We start from the raw sequence: 16,529 nt of genomic DNA on the forward strand, positions 1-16,529 counted from the left end.
AAGTGAATTGTGACAAAAGTGTTGGCAAGCTGGCATATTTGACACGCGTGCTCCACGCGTAAAGTGCTCTTCTCGACGACAGCGACGTTCAACATTGCAACACATCAGTACGTCGATACACCGCGACGGACAGGAGAAGCGACAATGGCTGCGCGTCCGGAACTGAAGGTAGACGATGAGGTCGGCTTCATCAAAGCCTTCCACCAACTGGAAGCAGGAAAGGGAAAGGACACCGTCCGCATCTTCGACCGTGGCGACTGGCTGTCCGCACATGGAGATGATGCTGTACTCATTGCTCGCACGCAGTACAAGACGACTTCGGTCCTCAAGACCCTGGGCCGTCCTCCTGGCTTGCAATCGATTACCATGACTGGCACTGCATATCGAAGCTTCCTCCGTGAAGCCATCTTCCGGTTAGGCAAACGAGTCGAGATATTACAGAGCTCAAGTCGTAACAGCTGGAAAGTGACGAAGCAGGCATCTCCCGGCAATCTTCAGGACATCGAAGACGAACTTGGAGGCCACATTGACTCAGCACCCATAATTCTTGCGGTCAGAGTGTCGGCCAAAGCAACCGAAGCACGAAATGTGGGAGTATGCTTTGCGGATGCCAGTGTTCGCGAGCTAGGCGTGAGCGAGTTCGTCGACAACGACATCTATTCGAACTTTGAGTCGCTGCTCATCCAGCTTGGTGTCAAGGAGTGCTTGCTGCAGGCTGATGGCACGAAGAAGGACGCCGAGCTGGCAAAGCTACGTGCGATTGCAGACAACTGCGGATGCGCGATCTCAGAGAGACCAGCAGGTGACTTTGGGAGCCGGGACATCGAACAGGACCTGACGAGATTACTGCGGGACGAGCGAGCGGCCGGCACTCTGCCTCAGACGGATCTCAAGCTGGCGATGAACTCGGCAGCGGCGTTGATCAAGTACCTTGGGGTGATGTCCGATCCAACGAACTTCGGCGAGTACCAATTGTACCAGCATGATCTCAGCCAATACATGAAGCTCGACTCTTCTGCTCTCAAGGCGCTCAATCTCATGCCTGGCCCCAAAGATGGCTTGAAGACGATGAACTTGTACGGGCTTTTGAACCACTGCAAGACTCCTGTCGGTAGCAGATTATTGGCGCAATGGCTTAAGCAGCCGCTCATGACCCTGGAGGATATCGAGCGAAGGCAGCAGCTTGTGGAGGCATTCGTGAATGACACAGAGCTTCGCCAGACATTGCAGGAAGAACATCTTCGGTCAATCCCTGATCTCTATCGGCTTGCAAAGAAGTTCCAACGGAAGAAGGCAAATCTTGAGGATGTCGTTCGTGCATATCAGGTGGCAATTCGCTTACCAGGCTTTATCGGCACGTTTGAGGGTGTAATGGACGAATCATACAAAGACGCGCTCGACGTCGAGTATACCAACAAACTCCGCTCGTACTCCGACAGCCTGGGCAAGTTGCAGGAAATGGTCGAGACCACCGTAGATCTGGACGCACTGGAGAATCACGAATATGTGATCAAGTCAGAGTTTGACGACCAGCTCCGGACCATCCGCAAGAAACTGGACAAGCTTCGCTATGACATGGATAAGGAGCATCAACGGGTCGGAGATGATCTGAATCAAGACACAGAGAAGAAGCTGTTCCTGGAGAACCACAAAGTTCACGGCTGGTGCTTCAGGCTCACGAGAACAGAAGCGGCTGCCATCAGAAACAAGAAGCAGTACCAAGAATGCTCTACGCAGAAGAACGGCGTCTTCTTCACAACCACATCCATGACCCAGATGCGGCGGGAGTTCGACCAGCTGTCAGAGAACTACAACCGCACGCAGAGCGGCCTGGTCACCGAAGTTGTTAACGTCGCAGCCTCCTACTGCCCTGTCATCGAACAGCTAGCCGGCGTGCTCGCCCACCTCGATGTCATCGTCAGTTTCGCCCACGTGTCAGTCCATGCACCCACAGCATATGTCCGACCCAAGCTCCACCCACGAGGCACCGGCAACACAGTACTCAAAGAAGCCCGCCACCCCTGTATGGAAATGCAAGACGATATCTCCTTCATCACAAACGACGTCTCCCTCGTCCGCGGCGAGTCGGAATTCCTGATCATCACCGGGCCCAACATGGGCGGCAAGTCGACCTACATTCGGCAAATCGGCGTCATCGCCCTCATGGCACAGATCGGCTGCTTCGTCCCTTGCACCGAAGCCGAGCTCACGCTCTTCGACTGCATCCTCGCACGTGTAGGAGCGAGCGACAGCCAGCTCAAGGGCGTGAGCACGTTCATGGCCGAGATGCTCGAAACAGCGAACATCCTCAAGACCGCTACGAGGGAGTCACTTGTCATCATCGACGAGCTCGGCCGCGGCACCAGCACCTATGACGGCTTCGGGCTCGCCTGGGCAATCAGCGAGCACATCGTCAAAGAGATCGGCGCATTCGCCATGTTCGCCACTCATTTCCACGAACTAACAGCGCTGAACGAGTCGTACCCGCAAGTCCAAAACCTCCACGTCGTAGCCCACATCGGCGACGCCGAAGATACAACTATGACAGACGGCGAAGCAGCTGCAGGCAGTCGAAGACGCGAAGTCACGCTCCTCTACAAAGTCGTCCCCGGCATCAGCGACCAATCCTTCGGCATCCACGTCGCAGAACTCGTGCGCTTCCCGCAGAAAGTCGTCAACATGGCGAAGCGCAAAGCCGACGAATTAGAGGACTTCTCGGGCAAGCACGAAGATGTGCAGGTGAAGGCTAGTAAAGAGGAGGTGGAGGAGGGGAGTAAGATGCTCAAGGAGGTTTTGCTGAAGTGGAAGGAGCAGGTTGAGGCGGAGGGGTTGGGGAAGGAGCAGCAGGTGCAGCGGATGAAGGAGTTGGTGTTGGGGAATGAGGCGTTGCTTGCGAATCCGTTCTTTCAGAGCGTGAAGGCGCTGTAAGATGCTTGTGGGGGTATATCTGTGTCAGTATGGGAAGGGTGGTATGGCTTAGCGATGGCGTTGCGGCAAGGCGGTTGAGATGCTTTCAACATGGCAATCTGGCTATTTGGCTTGATACGCTGTGATACTATACTCCGCATGCAGTTTTTGGTGGCCGCTCCACGCTACCCAAAATGAACAAGAGCACTACTCGCAAGTTATGCTTTCAGTGGTTCGACACTTAGACTGTGCCCTCGGGCGCCTTCTCGTCCTCAATCTTCGCCTTCTCGAGGTCCTCAGTGGCGTCCGCAACACCATCGTTCTCCTGTTCCTGCTGAGCACCAGCAGATGCAGAGCCGTTGACACCTTGCTTCTCGGTCGCTGGCGTGCGAGCAGTCTCAGTTGCGCCGCCGGCTTTGCTGTCTGCAGCTTGTGCTTCAGCTTCCAAGCGGTCGATTTCTTTCTGGGCGGCGGCGATATTCTGAAGCCAGGGTCAGCAAAATATATCGTCTCATTAACCACGGCTTAAATGCTTACCTCATCCGTCTTCCTCTTCTGGTCACCCTTCCAAAACTCGAGCTTCTCCTTCAGCTTCTCGACAACAGAGGGAACATCCGCCTGGGACATGGGCGGGTCGATGCCAATCTTGGCCAGGCTGTCAATCGTGCCAATGTCCAAATTGAATTTGCCTTCAGGTGCAGGAGACGCAGCGCCGCCCTGCTGCTGGTTCCGGTTGCGCTTGTTCTTCTTGCCGCCGCCACCGACAAAGTAGCTCTCCTCGTCCTCGCCCTTCTTCTTAAGCGCGGTGCCTTTGATGCCAGAGCTGTCCACTGTCCGACTGGGAGCAGCTGCGAACTTGCCAGGGCTGGTCACGGTCTGCTTCTGAGAGTACGATGGGTCGAAGTGAGCGAGCAGGCTTTGGGTGGTGCGGATCTCGCTCTGGTACGCAGGTGCGCTGGCATCTTCGAGCTTCTCCTTCGCGGCTTCTTGTCTCCTACCGCGGTGGTACGCATCATTCTCCGCTTTCCTCCTCTCGTCCCGGACACGACGTGCTTCCTTCTCATATTCGGCAGCAGCGCGGCGAGATTGGTAGTAGCGGTCCTTGATCTCCTTGACGGAGGCATATTTCTTTTGCTGATCTTCGTGAGCCTTGGTGCGTTCGTCTCGGAGGGCGTTGATGTTCTTGTAGACGTCGTCTTGCTCGGCCTTGATCTGGTCCAGTTCGGTGGTGATCTGTGTATACCTGTCGCTCAAAGCTTTCGATTCAGGATCATCCATAGACTTCTTGAGCTCCGAAATCTGTGCCTTGACATCATCAATGCCTCTCTGTGCCTCCTCAAAGCCAGCAAAGCCTTTCTTTTGTCGGTTGAGTTGCGAGATGTCAGACAGTGCCTTCTTCTCGTCCACAATCTTCATGTTTCCAGCGTCAACCTGCTTTTGAAGTCTGTCAATCTCCCTCTGCACGTCATCGACCGACTTGAATGCAACTTTGCTGCGTGCAGCCTTTTGCTCTGCAATGCGGGACTTCAGGTTCTCATCCAAGCGCTTGACCTTGTCCATGACTTGCGTGCGGCCGGACTTGCTGGTCTGCTGCTGCTGACGGATCGACTGCAATTCGCTTCGGAGGTCTTGCTGCCTCTTCGCCGTTGGGGAATCCTTGTTGTTCGGTTTGGTCATATCGAGTTTGGACTTGATGTTCTTCATCCGCTCTTCGGAAGACCTCAACTCCTTCTCGGCCTGAGCCAACTCGGCCTTGTACTTTTCTTCATCAGGTCTCTCCGGGCGGGTGGTTGCAGGGCCCTTCTCCTTGCCAGCGTTCGAAGGAGTAGGCTGGCGAGCATGCTCCATCGCCTCGGCGGAGGGTGTTGCTACCTCAGCCATTGTGCCGTTGGTGGGTGTAATTAGAAGTTATGGAAGGTTTCTAGAGGTTGTTCCTGAATGGTCCGAAGCGGTTCTATCTGGTTGCTGCCATTGACGTTTGTTAAAAGACGGAAGTGGTCGAAGTTCGTGGTCGGTCAAGACGAGGAAATCCCTCGAACTTCTGGACTCTCGAAGGGGCCAAGATTTGGCGGGCAAAGCCGCACCAAGCCTCCGAGCGGGCCGACTCAATGCCAAGACCGCGGTTGGTGCGACCTCACTTCATCTCGAGCTCTCTTTCTCTACCATCCTGCACACGACAGTATTATAAGTGCTGTTCTGCGGTCATTTGATGTGCTATGGTCAGCATGCTCGTAAGGCCAGAGCGGTCGAGCTTGCTTCATGGAGTACTCGTAGTTTTGAACGGTGATTGTGTCGCCCACCGCTTATTCGATGCTGTCACTGTCGTACGCCAACGCGTGCCGAGGGCGAAACCACCCCGTTTCCAATGTCCAAGATCTCACAAATCGCGAGGATAAGTACTGCATCGCGTGGAAACACGTGAGAAAGACATGCTGCGTCACGACGGCCGGTGCTGGTACTTCCTGCGTTCATATCCTCTTTCTACTTCGCATCTTTCCTTCACCATTCACTCGTTTCGTGGGGACGTTGTCGCGAGGCTCGCCTTTCCCGGCGTCATCCTCCTCGACACACTACCTCCACCATTCACGGCGGCTTAACCCACCACACCACAACGTCACCACAGCCACGTACGCACGTCGGCGCTGCTGCGCAATACCGCTGGACTTGCTTCAACAAGGTCACCAGCTTTGAGGTACGGAAATTATCTTGAGTGTGTCTCAGGCGGTGTAGAGCTGACCAGCGTGAAGTGAGCTGCTGCTGGCTGCCTGCAGCCATTATTCTCGACGACCAGGAGGCCAACTCCGCGTGTGCCACTACAGACTTGAACCCGACATACCGGAGAACTCCCACCATCGACCGGCCCCCTTTGCTCAGCAGAACAGAGTGAGGTCGCAGCAATTCCAGCATCTGAACCTCACCCGCCGGATCGCATGACCAGCCTTCACACCTAACACCACATCTTCACATGCGGATCACGAGATACTCTTCTTCGACTTCCTTCCACTCTCTCCGACCTAAAGGAGTATCCACCACTGCATAGCACTGATTTTGGCGACGCTACCTGTAAGCCTATGCTCGAGAACCTGCACCACCCCAACGCTGACCACCTTCCAGCAGATCATAGCCATGGCAGACGGTAAGAGCGGCATGGCGTCCACCGCGACCTCTGGTAAGCCAGTGAGCTCCATCGTGCCCGTTGTCACTGACCCGGTATAGTTTCTCGTGAACCTGGCACCTCCGACGGCAGCACCACCCACGTCGAAGAAGAAGATGATGATCTTCAGACCGAGGCGAGCTCCCGCTCCTCAGGCAGCACCGACACAATGCAACCCCCGGCAGTCCCTAACAACACACCAGCATCCCGGTCCGAATCATCCGACGTCGGAGAAGACCCTACGTCTCCACCATCATCTCCAGACCTAGCCAGCGCTGTCGCAGCCCTGAACCTGCACGCAGGCGGTCCACCATCCTCCACATCGAGCGAATCCGACTACGAAGAAGGTAAGGCGCACTTGCGCGGTCCGCTGCGTTCCGAGCTCGATCTGCACAAGCAATTGTTCAAGGCGCCACCGGTCAAGAAGACCAAAAAGAACCGGGTAACGTGGGATCGTCATGCAGGCAGGTTCAAGCGCATCGGCAACAGGTCACCACCGGAAGAGCACTACCATGAATATGATACCTGGGCGAAGGTTGCAGAGGAGGATGTGGAGCGGGGGCTGCAGCGGTTGGTGATGGCCGCGAAGGATCAGGCGAGGATTAGTGATGCGAAGACGCCTGCTGAGTGGTATTCGGAGAGGGTGGCGGAGTTGCTGAGTAAGCAGGAGCTGAAGTTCGATGAGAAGGCTTTGAAGTAGGCTTCTGGGAGAGAGTGATGTGGGCATTTGAGAGATGACGTGGGTATATAAGCGGGAGTCTCTGCTGCGGAGAAGCGAGCGAATTGAAGTTTCTTGACCGGGCTGCTTGATCTCTCCCACCTTCTCCAATATCGCAAATTTGTCATAAGGAGAGCCTCGTGGGTCATCTGCGTTGGAATCCTTGCGGAGAGAAGCCACATACCAGCCAGGTAGACTGAATCTTTGGTCCTAAGATTGTAAGATCTTGAACCGGCCGCTCCAATTCTCGCCTTCTCGAACAAGTGATGTGGTCATGTGAAGCGTGCTGCGAGTGTATAACAACGAGTTCTTGCCTCGGAGAAGCGACTCGGTCGGTGAATCTTGGCCCCTTCTCCAATGTCGTAATACCTCTCATGGCCTTACAAGCGGCTACGTGGGCACGTCGGCGTTTTGGAGAATGAGGGTGTCATGCCGTTTTTCTCATCATTCCCTTTCCTCTCCGGCAGAGCAGTAAAACCCAACGGCCAAAAGAGTCCTGAGGAGAGCACATCAGCTACAGGAGAAAGGAAGGAGACTCGAATCTCAGCTCGGTCGAATCGTCACGGCGCCCACGATATGGGCATGTCAGGATTGCCGAGAATAAGCGAAGTTTAGTTATATGACTCCCATCGCTTCTTCGTTTAGTGATTCCACGTTGTGGTAATTCCGCGTACGATGTTGATGGCAAATGCAGACCTGCTTGATGGAGATAGCTCAGTAAATAAAGTCGATTCTTGGGTATACTACAACCATGCCTGCTTTTGAAGCCTCCAGTCTCCAACTCCAGAATCTCACTGTACGCCAACCCATCTAAGTCTCTTCCTCATCGTATCATCCAGTCATACCGGCTGCCATCACTGAGCGCCATTCGGCTGCCCGCTCTGCTGCGCGTTTACCGGCGATCCCGCATTCCCTCCCATCCTCTGCTCCAGGCCCTGCCACCCCGGGAAAAGCTCAGCTAATTGCTGATACTTCTCCCTCATCGACGCCATATGCCTAGGTGGCGTCATGTGGGCAGGTCCCGGTTGCATCTTCGCCGCGGCTTGGGGCTGGGCTTTAGGCATCATGTATGCCAGATTGGCCTGTATTCGTCGCAGACATTGGACGTATTCTTGTGACGCCATCTTGTCGTCTAGTCCCTTTGCCCTCGCATCGTTCTGCTGAGTCTCGCTAAGCACTCCGCCCTGGCCTTCTGCCTGCAGTCGGTTCACTTCTTCGAGTAGGTCGAGGTTGATGCTTAGGAGGAGTTGTATTCGCTGTTGTTCCAGACTCTGTTGACCCGGGGATTGCGGAGTTTTGGGCGAGGCTACCGAGGCATTGTTCGAGGCGTCTGTCGATTGCTGTTGCGGATTGGAAGGCGAGTTGGACATGGGAGGTGCAGCCATCGGGTGCTTCGCTGGCGGCGTGAAGGTGTTTGGTTGGCCGTGGCTGGCTGCATTGGGTAGGTAGTGATGTGTTGGAAGCGCAGCCTGCCGTTGCGGTGCAACGTGAGGCGCTTTTGCTGGATGTATGTACGCGCGTAGAATATGTGATCGTACTACATAGACTGTTGTGTCATCAGCTGAGTTTTAACCAAGGACTTGGGCTTGGGCCAGTTGGGCCAGGCTGTCTGTCTGCCTTGCAGTCGATCCAGCGGCAGGAAGGTCCGGTCCCGAGTCCTCGGTTCCACTAGCGCGTACAAGTCTGCCCTTCAGATTGGTTTGCAGAAGGCGCCACAACAAAATCAGCGGTAGCGAAACGTTACCAAATCAAACCATGTCAGGTATGAATATGAAAAGCTACGTCTATCCGTACAGCACTGATCTTCGTCACAGGACGCGGCAGAGGCGGCGGAGGCGGACGAGGACAATACTACAAAAACCGCTATGGCGGCGGCGGCAGAGGACGAGGCCGTGGAGGTGGCAGCGGTGACGACTCAGCCGGGGCGTCTCAGCAGCAAGCTCAGACGGGTGGAAACCGTACGGTGAAAGACTGGCAGCAGCTACAAGGCGATCTCGAGAGGATTGATCGAAACCAATATGGTCTGTATCCCCCAATTTTCGCTCTACAAGCACATTTACTGACCTAAAGCTCAGGCGCCTACAAACAGCTTTTGGGATCGTACAACCACATCCAACCGAAGTTCACACTCAGCATCGACTATGTCCAAGGCGATCCCTATGCCTCGCCATCACGTGTCCGGGCCGTCATGCCATGGAGCGAAACCAATCTTCCAGACGAGTATTTCCAATCAGACGCCCGCAAGATTGCGGTCTGCGATTTCGTGACGAGAGTAGCAGCCGATTTCATCAGGACAAAGCACCTTGATCAAAGCCTGGGAGGTTCGGGTGGCGGCTGGTCCGGTCCCAAGGGTACGTTTCTGATGCGTTCCACTCAAGCTTTGAATCTGACCCGAGATTGCAGGGGGCGCGTTTAACATCAACGCCTGTGGGCAAGAGGTGCTCCCACGCACCAGCGCCTTGATCAGCAACAATGACACGATCGAGCTGAGGTTCACCACCACTTTGCCAGCAGCAGGCAGGACGATCTTGGGTGAGCAGGCCTGGCAGATTCTTGGGGTAAACCTGGTAGAGCTCGTCCAGAAAGCGTTATTGCATGCGAATTTGGACCAGCAGAAGCTCCAGCAGCATGTCCTTTCTGTCGAGCGCCAACGTGGTCTGAGGGAGCAGTTGGCGTCACATGGTCTGATTGCCTTTGTCGCCAATGGATCGATCTTGCCCCGGTCATCTGGTGCTTCGTCAAGGCCGATGGATAATGCTGTGCCTTTCCAGTCACCAAAAGAGTCCGAGGTCACTCTGAAACTCCCCAACGGCTCGACTGTCCAAGGAATGGGTATACCCAAAGGCATCACGTTGCTCACCGGTGGTGGTTTTCATGGCAAGTCGACTGTGCTCGAGGCTCTTGAGTTGGGCGTCTACGACCACGTGCCCGGCGATGGACGAGAGCTCATTGTCACCGATCCAACTGCAGTCAAGATCCGCGCCGAGGATGGACGCAGTGTGACCAAGACCGACATCAGCCCTTTCATCTCAAACCTGCCCGGAGGCAAGGACACCAGAAGCTTCTCCACCGACGATGCCAGTGGATCGACGTCTATGGCGTCCAGTATCCAGGAAGCTCTCGAAGCCGGCTGTACCACCCTCCTCATCGACGAAGATTCTTCCGCAACGAATCTGCTCGTTCGCGACCAGCGCATGCAGGCTCTGATCAAGAAGGAACCCATCATGCCGCTCATCAGCAAGGCGAAAGCACTGCATACCCAACACGGAGTCAGCACCATTATCGTCGTTGGTGGACTCGGAGACTGGCTCACCGTGGCGGACAACGTGATCGCAATGGATGCTTACACTCCACACAACATCACCACCAACGCTGCCGCAATCGTCTCGCAGTACCCAAGCGTTGTTCATCAGGATGAAAAGTATGGCTCACTACCGCTCCGCAAGTTCCAAGTCAACTTGTCCGGTCTACGATCGCCGTTCGCACCCCGAAAAGACTTCATCAATCTGCGCCCACAAGCGAAAGACCCCGTCTCAAACCCAGCAGAGGCGGAGTCGGGAATCGACCTCTCAGCGCTCGATCAAGTAGTCGAAGTCGGACAGGCGCGGATGATAGCAACGCTGCTGTCGAAGGTTGCTGAGCAGACGGCGATGAGCCATCTCGACCTCTCCGCCTTGCTGAAAGCGCTCGACGGAGCCGTCGGCACTGAGATGTGCTTGCCTGCTGCGCTCGGGGATGGCGAGCTGGTGGCAGTGCGGCGGTTTGAGCTGGCCGCTGCGCTGTCTCGGCTTCGCGGGTTGGTGGTTACGTGCTGAACGGGGAGGGGAGGGGTTTGTGGCTATGTTGAGATGAGGCTGTCTTGGCGTGCTTCATATCCTTGGCCGCTAGGAGAACATCAAGGGAGGCACGTGCCAGGCTGCTTGACTTGCTGCCCTGTGGGCAGAACGATGGCTCTTGATGTGCCTGAGCAACGATGAATAAGCAACAAATCAGGGAGGATGGGATGCGGACTCAGATCTCCAAAAGCATTGGATGGCTCAGCCTTCAGCCCTACAGTCAGAGCTGGCCATATAGCCTCGATAACGCTGAACGCTTGGGGCCTTGCGTGGGGGTACAGTAGCTCGAACAAATTACCAAAACCGTCCTGTACAGTTGCTGACATAGAAAATGAACACAAGAATAGAACGAACCTGCCTCTGATTACAGTATGCCGGCGCCTTGCATCGAAGTGACCCATCAAACGTCCATACAGCAACCGACATGTACAATGTACAAGTTTGAGGCACAATGCTTCTAGAAAAATGCCTCATCTATGCCCCCAATGGCTGTCGCTTAGACGACACGGTAGCTGAGCGCCGTTGTCAGGAGATGCGGGACCGTATCACGGCGCTGTGCGCAGACCTTGTGATTGAGGGAGGGGATTGCTGCGGATGTGGTTGTTGCTGCGCCTCGCGGATAATTCTCCCTTTTCGACAAGGTGTTTGCCTGAGGTACTCGAGATATACCGCTCGTAGGGCGATATCGTGGGTTGGCATCGAAATTGGAGTTAAAACATTCACCCGCACAGCGATATGGAGTGTGTGTAAACAGTTCACAAGGCCTGAATTCGCAGGAGAAGGTGTTGTAGGCCGTTCAAGAAGCAATCCCGTAGATCCCGACCACCACTTTCCACCCCGTGCCACCCCACGGCGGGCCGGTGGTCATCGATCGGCACCACATCCGAGAAGTCAGATCTTGGGGTTTGTCACGGCGTCATTCTCATGTGGCTTGTCGGCTTGGACTGGAGGACTGCGCTGGATCACCAGTGAAGACGTGCCGTGTGCCGGACATTGCAAGGTGGCCATATCGCTTCCGCAGAAGGGCCCGTGAGCTGCTGACTGCTGGGCGGTACGGCAAAGGATGGGGGCTCGGTATAAGCCTCATCTCCCTGGCCGCAGTGCTGTGCATCTGCGGCTTCGATATGGAGGTCGAATCGCCAAAGTGTCCGGCGCCGCGGAGGAGCAAGTCGTCAGGTGGAAGAGGTCCGAGTCGCCATGCATCTCGGCAGAGGAAAAGGTGTGGTGCAAAGATCGAATGGCACCAAATGCGGTATCGAGCAGCAAAAGCACGCAGACCCCGCGTCTGGAGATTCGTTCTTGCAGCGGCACGCGACTGTCAAGCCTTTGAAGGCGAAGTCGCTAGCGCGACATCGCCTCCTCCTACTGCCCCAAGCTCCGATCGCTGCTGAGTCTCTGACGTTGTTTATATTGCTTCGTCCTTTCGCCTCTTTACACTGTACTTCATCCTTGACATTGACAAGAAATTCATCGAGGAGCACTAATCACCGCTGCAAGAGAAGCAATTGGTCAATCGACAACATCAACACCGCCACTTCTACATTCCAACCATCGACATGAACGGCGCTCAAGACACCAATGGCAAGGCGCCCGTCGGCAATGCCAATGGCGGACACTCTCGCGCCTCCGACCCAATCGTCAAGGTGCAGCCTCCTCGTCGCGAAGATCTCCAGACATCGTATGCGCAGGTCATCAAGGCGGACCAAGAGGACGAGTCGCAACATGGGTGGTATGGGAGTGAGTATTAATATGATACCAAACAGGCGTCGTCGCGCATGGTCTGACACATCACACAGGCATGATTAGTGGTCTTGGGAGCTTCGTCGGAACGCTTGGAGCTATTCCGTGCTGCATAGTCTGCCCGAACCCCTACAAGCCAGTCGCGCAAGGCAACGTCGGCCTCGTCACGAAGTTTGGTCGTTTCGCAAAGGCCGTGGACCCAGGTCTCGTCAAGATCAACCCGCTGTCTGAGAGCCTGATCCAGGTGGATGTCAAGATTCAGATTGTCGGTAAGTACACCCGACTACACCAGACCTCACCTTCCGAATGGCAGTGTCTGACTGATAGAAAACAGAGGTGCCGAAGCAAGTCTGCATGACCAAGGACAACGTTAACGTCCACCTCACCTCCGTCATCTACTACCGCATCACCTCGCCCCACAAAGCCGCCTTCGGCATCTCCAACCTCCGCCAAGCCCTCGTCGAGCGCACGCAGACCACTCTCCGCCACGTTATCGGTGCTCGCGTCCTGCAAGATGTCATTGAGCGCCGCGAGGAGATCGCCCAGTCCATCCGCGAAATCATAGAGGAGACGGCGACAGGCTGGGGCGCGGACGTTGAGAGCATGCTCATCAAGGACATTATCTTCAGCCAGGAGCTACAGGATAGCTTGTCGATGGCCGCACAGAGCAAGAGGACTGGTGAGGCCAAGGTCATCAGCGCGCGCGCGGAGGTCGAGAGCGCCAAATTGATGCGCCAGGCGGCCGATATTCTGTCCAGCGCGCCAGCCATGCAGATCCGGTACCTCGAGGCTATGCAGGCGATGGCGAAGACGGCGAACAGCAAGGTCATCTTCCTCCCGGCGTCGGGAGGCGATGGTGGTGAGTTTCATTCACACTAAGGATAACGCGAGTCGCCGAGCATGTTGCTAACTCCACCATAGTTCGATCTGCATTGAACGAAGCAGACAAGCACGGCGAAGGCCCATCAAGCTACGCGCAATACGACCCGAACACCAGCGAGTTTGGCAACTCTCAGCAGAAGATCGGAGGCGGAGGGTTCCAAGAAGCCGTCAACGCCCGCGTCGTCGAGAACATGTGAGGTTGAACGGCCGAGGACGTAATGAGTAATGAACGATCGTTAAAGGACCTTGGGGATGATGGCTTTGCGATCAGCAGGTTGTGTGATACCCGATTGCTTTGGCTGTTAGTGCTTATATACCTATGGCAGTCTTGTCTTCACTCATGTCGTTTTCAATGAAAGATGGGCTTCTTTTTCGTGGGCCTCAATTAATATTGGGCGTTACTTGATCCACCCCGCTGGGTGTTGAATGAGTGGAAATCGGCTTCTGCTGTCTTCTTCATAACAAGATCGTCTGATCCCAGATACACCTGTTGACTCGAAGAACTACACGACTTTCTTATCGCTTTCAGGCCGAAGATCGCCCGCCCAAACCTTCCGGCGCATACGACGGAGTATTTTACTTGTCTATCTCATCCGGGCCTTGAACACTACAGCATCATCTGATACGCAGCCTGCCACTCCGATCCTCTGGGTTCCATCACAACCATCTCCGCCGCATCTCGGTTCATGTCCACGAGCCAGTTGGATCGAGCCCGCTCAACAAGCTTCTCGGCATTGGAAGCTCCACTTCGTCCTGCATCTACCCAGATAACGTTCGCGCACCCGCTCTACCAGGGTGTGGCGCACAGGACGGCCTGACCCGTTTGCGACCGGCCTGACCCAGGTGCCTTCACTACGGCCCAATTAGGAAAAGACTTGGGCGGTGCGACACAGCTCGGCGCCTCGTGCGCTAGCTCTGTGCTAGCTCTGGGTCCTGTGAGCAGAGCAAGCTGCAAAAGCACTTCTCTATCGTCCGTCCGGGCAGCAAGCTGGCAGCGCAGAGATTCAGAGGCTCCGCTGTGCCGATGTTACTTCTTCGTCTCTGAATCTGGATAATGAGCTGGCGGTGCGCTCGCATTGAGATGGACACCTCTACTGACCGTCCAGAGGTACCGCCAACTGCTCGCCTATGATCTTGACTTTGTATCAGCGGTAGGAACACTGAGTGCAAGACTTAAATATGGGCTTCCCAGGACACTTCGGTCACGGTCTGCTTTTGTTACGATCATCACAACCGCCTTCGGCTTTCCAGCTGCGCAAACCGTCACGCGATGGCGGTCCATTGCCCTCATTGCTCAGAGCCTTTCGGCAGGCAGTCCACTCTCAATCGACACATTCGATCTAAGCACGGTCAATCCAGAGGTTCTCACCAATGCTCAACCTGCTCAAAGCACTTCGCCCGCCTCGACATATTGAAAAGGCATGAGCAGAACTTTCATGGTGCTGGCATGATCCGCTGCGAGGTATGCCTCCAATCCTTTCGAAAGGACTATCTCAAACAGCATTCGGTCCATTGCCAAGCGGAGAAGCCCTCATCTGGTGGGCTCGCTCGGCTCGTTCTGCGTGGCATGGTGGCTCCGGATGTCAGCCTGCTCGACGAGGCCGCATCGGACTGGACAAGTGCAATTGAGGCGCCATGGCAATTGGATCCTGGTGTTGATTTCTCCGCTCTCGAGCTCGACTTCGGCCAGAACAGCATTGACGCTGTGGCGCTCACAAAAAGTCCGCATTCTCGAGTGGACGGCCAGCGCAGCAGTACGACCGAGGAATCAACCTTGACCAGGAATGATGGTGTTTTGGGTGAGCCTAGACTGGAGTCCTGCTACGTACCGCCACCTGTTGTTATCGTCGAAGATAACGACCCGGTTACGCCAGAGCAAAGAGACGTTGTGGATCTGACCAGCACACCGGGGTTCGAATACGATACACTCGGCCGGTTCAACGTGGACACTACCTCATGCACTCCTCTGACGGTAAGTGCATGGCATAATACGGTTGAAGCCATTCACTGACTGCTATAGCCTCCTCCTCCACTGTACCTCTTAAATGAGATCGAATCTTTGCAATCTCATTGGCCGCAATTGCACATCGAAGCAGAGATGGTTCGACATACTGTCTACTTGCTTGGTGACATTGATGCAGCATCCTGCGCCCAACGCCCCGCTCTATCATTTCTGCCAGCTGAATCCTCAGTCAGTCAGTACTATCCTCGTATCACACCATCGTGCTGTCCAGACAGCCGTATCGACACCCAGCAAGGCCGCCTGAAGGCCGGCCTCGAAGCTCATTTCGCTACGGCAAACCACTGGGATAGAGCTCTGGATAGACTCGAGCAATGGTGGGACGAACACTGGTGCCTTATCGAAGAATTCCCAAATTTCATCTTTGCTGATGATGTTGCAGAGCTTGCAAAGCTTCGAGCGGCCCGGGACAGACTCCGGAATGAATTACCCATCTCGTGGACTCCTTACTGCTCCAATATACTTGATGAGATCCATTTTGCGACAGTGAAATACCGGTTGTTCCCTCTAGCCCCGACTCCCGAGTATTCTGCCATTGTCCGATATCTAATGGACTCTAGGCTGAACGTCGACACAACTGACGAACATTATCAGCATCCCCTTCACTGGGCTTGCTCTTTCGGAAAAGCGTCTGCAGCAAAACTTCTGTTCATGTCCAGCCCAGATTTCCTCAAACGAAGAGACGATACAGGCCGGCGACCTCTCGACGTAGCGGTGGATCGCGACCATCTCGACGTTGCCATCGAGCTTCTCCACCACGCCTGCCAGAGATACTACAAATTGCGCTCGCCCCTGCAACTCACCTGCAAGTACGGCAATGCTGCTCTCGTCAAAGCGCTTCTCGCAAGCGGAGAGTGCCATGGGCTGGAAGAAGCATTCAACACTGCCTTGCGCTACGCATCAGTTGGCACGGTCAAACTGCTTCTCGGAGCAGGGTCAAAGCTCAAAGACCTGGGGGAACTCCTCGAAAGCATACAGCACGATACATGTCCCGATGGGAAGGAGAAGCTGCTCCTGCTGTGTCAACATGGACAGCTCGTACGTCCTCAAGACCCTATCGGCAAGTCTCTCGCTCACGCTTCTGGGGCTATGGGTTGATTTCTGGCCTGCTCGGGGCTGTGATGGGCCACTGGGGATCTTTGGCAGATGTTGACTATCACGGGCTGTGGACTCATTCATCTCGAAAACTACCAAGTGTTCGGTGATTGACGACGTCCTGGAAACCCTGTTGCATTGTAGATGCTGAGGTACAAGGAGCAAACGGTCAGAGCA

The 16,529-nt window shown here is 55.1% G+C and overlaps 7 protein-coding genes across 7 annotated transcripts; 5 read left to right on the forward strand and 2 right to left on the reverse strand.

The window, feature by feature from the left end:
- Nucleotides 1–144: 144 nt before the first annotated feature.
- On the forward strand, nt 145–2,928 carry msh2 (the record flags this gene model as incomplete). The annotated part of the gene is made up of 1 exon (XM_064803503.1): nt 145–2,928. One exon carries the CDS (start codon nt 145–147, stop codon nt 2,926–2,928), a length of 2,784 nt encoding a protein of 927 aa, XP_064658418.1.
- Nucleotides 2,929–3,148: 220 nt separating this feature from the next.
- On the reverse strand, nt 3,149–4,788 carry BFR1 (multicopy suppressor of BFA (Brefeldin A); the record flags this gene model as incomplete). Its single annotated transcript, XM_064803504.1, has 2 exons — nt 3,149–3,388; nt 3,445–4,788. The coding sequence occupies 2 exons, from the start codon at nt 4,786–4,788 to the stop codon at nt 3,149–3,151; spliced, it is 1,584 nt and encodes a 527-aa protein (XP_064658419.1).
- A 1,245-nt stretch (nt 4,789–6,033) lies between these two features.
- On the forward strand, nt 6,034–6,761 carry LTR77_006263 (uncharacterized protein; the record flags this gene model as incomplete). Its single annotated transcript, XM_064803505.1, has 2 exons — nt 6,034–6,076; nt 6,124–6,761. 2 exons carry the CDS (start codon nt 6,034–6,036, stop codon nt 6,759–6,761), a joined length of 681 nt encoding a protein of 226 aa, XP_064658420.1.
- An 872-nt stretch (nt 6,762–7,633) lies between these two features.
- LTR77_006264 (uncharacterized protein) lies at nt 7,634–8,164 on the reverse strand (the record flags this gene model as incomplete). The annotated part of the gene is given in 2 exon segments (XM_064803506.1): nt 7,634–7,660; nt 7,676–8,164. The coding sequence occupies 2 exon segments, from the start codon at nt 8,162–8,164 to the stop codon at nt 7,634–7,636; spliced, it is 516 nt and encodes a 171-aa protein (XP_064658421.1).
- Nucleotides 8,165–8,534: 370 nt separating this feature from the next.
- On the forward strand, nt 8,535–10,594 carry LTR77_006265 (uncharacterized protein; the record flags this gene model as incomplete). The annotated part of the gene is made up of 4 exons (XM_064803507.1): nt 8,535–8,541; nt 8,594–8,800; nt 8,855–9,130; nt 9,183–10,594. The coding sequence occupies 4 exons, from the start codon at nt 8,535–8,537 to the stop codon at nt 10,592–10,594; spliced, it is 1,902 nt and encodes a 633-aa protein (XP_064658422.1).
- Nucleotides 10,595–12,171: 1,577 nt separating this feature from the next.
- LTR77_006266 (uncharacterized protein) lies at nt 12,172–13,434 on the forward strand (the record flags this gene model as incomplete). The annotated part of the gene is made up of 4 exons (XM_064803508.1): nt 12,172–12,352; nt 12,412–12,624; nt 12,690–13,214; nt 13,277–13,434. The coding sequence occupies 4 exons, from the start codon at nt 12,172–12,174 to the stop codon at nt 13,432–13,434; spliced, it is 1,077 nt and encodes a 358-aa protein (XP_064658423.1).
- A 1,370-nt stretch (nt 13,435–14,804) lies between these two features.
- Nucleotides 14,805–16,355, forward strand: LTR77_006267 (uncharacterized protein; the record flags this gene model as incomplete). Its single annotated transcript, XM_064803509.1, has 2 exons — nt 14,805–15,209; nt 15,258–16,355. 2 exons carry the CDS (start codon nt 14,805–14,807, stop codon nt 16,353–16,355), a joined length of 1,503 nt encoding a protein of 500 aa, XP_064658424.1.
- Nucleotides 16,356–16,529: the final 174 nt, after the last annotated feature.

This window comes from Saxophila tyrrhenica (genome assembly GCF_035928015.1).
Source record: "Saxophila tyrrhenica strain CCFEE 5935 chromosome Unknown scaffold_9, whole genome shotgun sequence".
In the NCBI taxonomy this organism is placed as follows: Eukaryota; Fungi; Ascomycota; class Dothideomycetes; order Mycosphaerellales; family Extremaceae; genus Saxophila; species Saxophila tyrrhenica.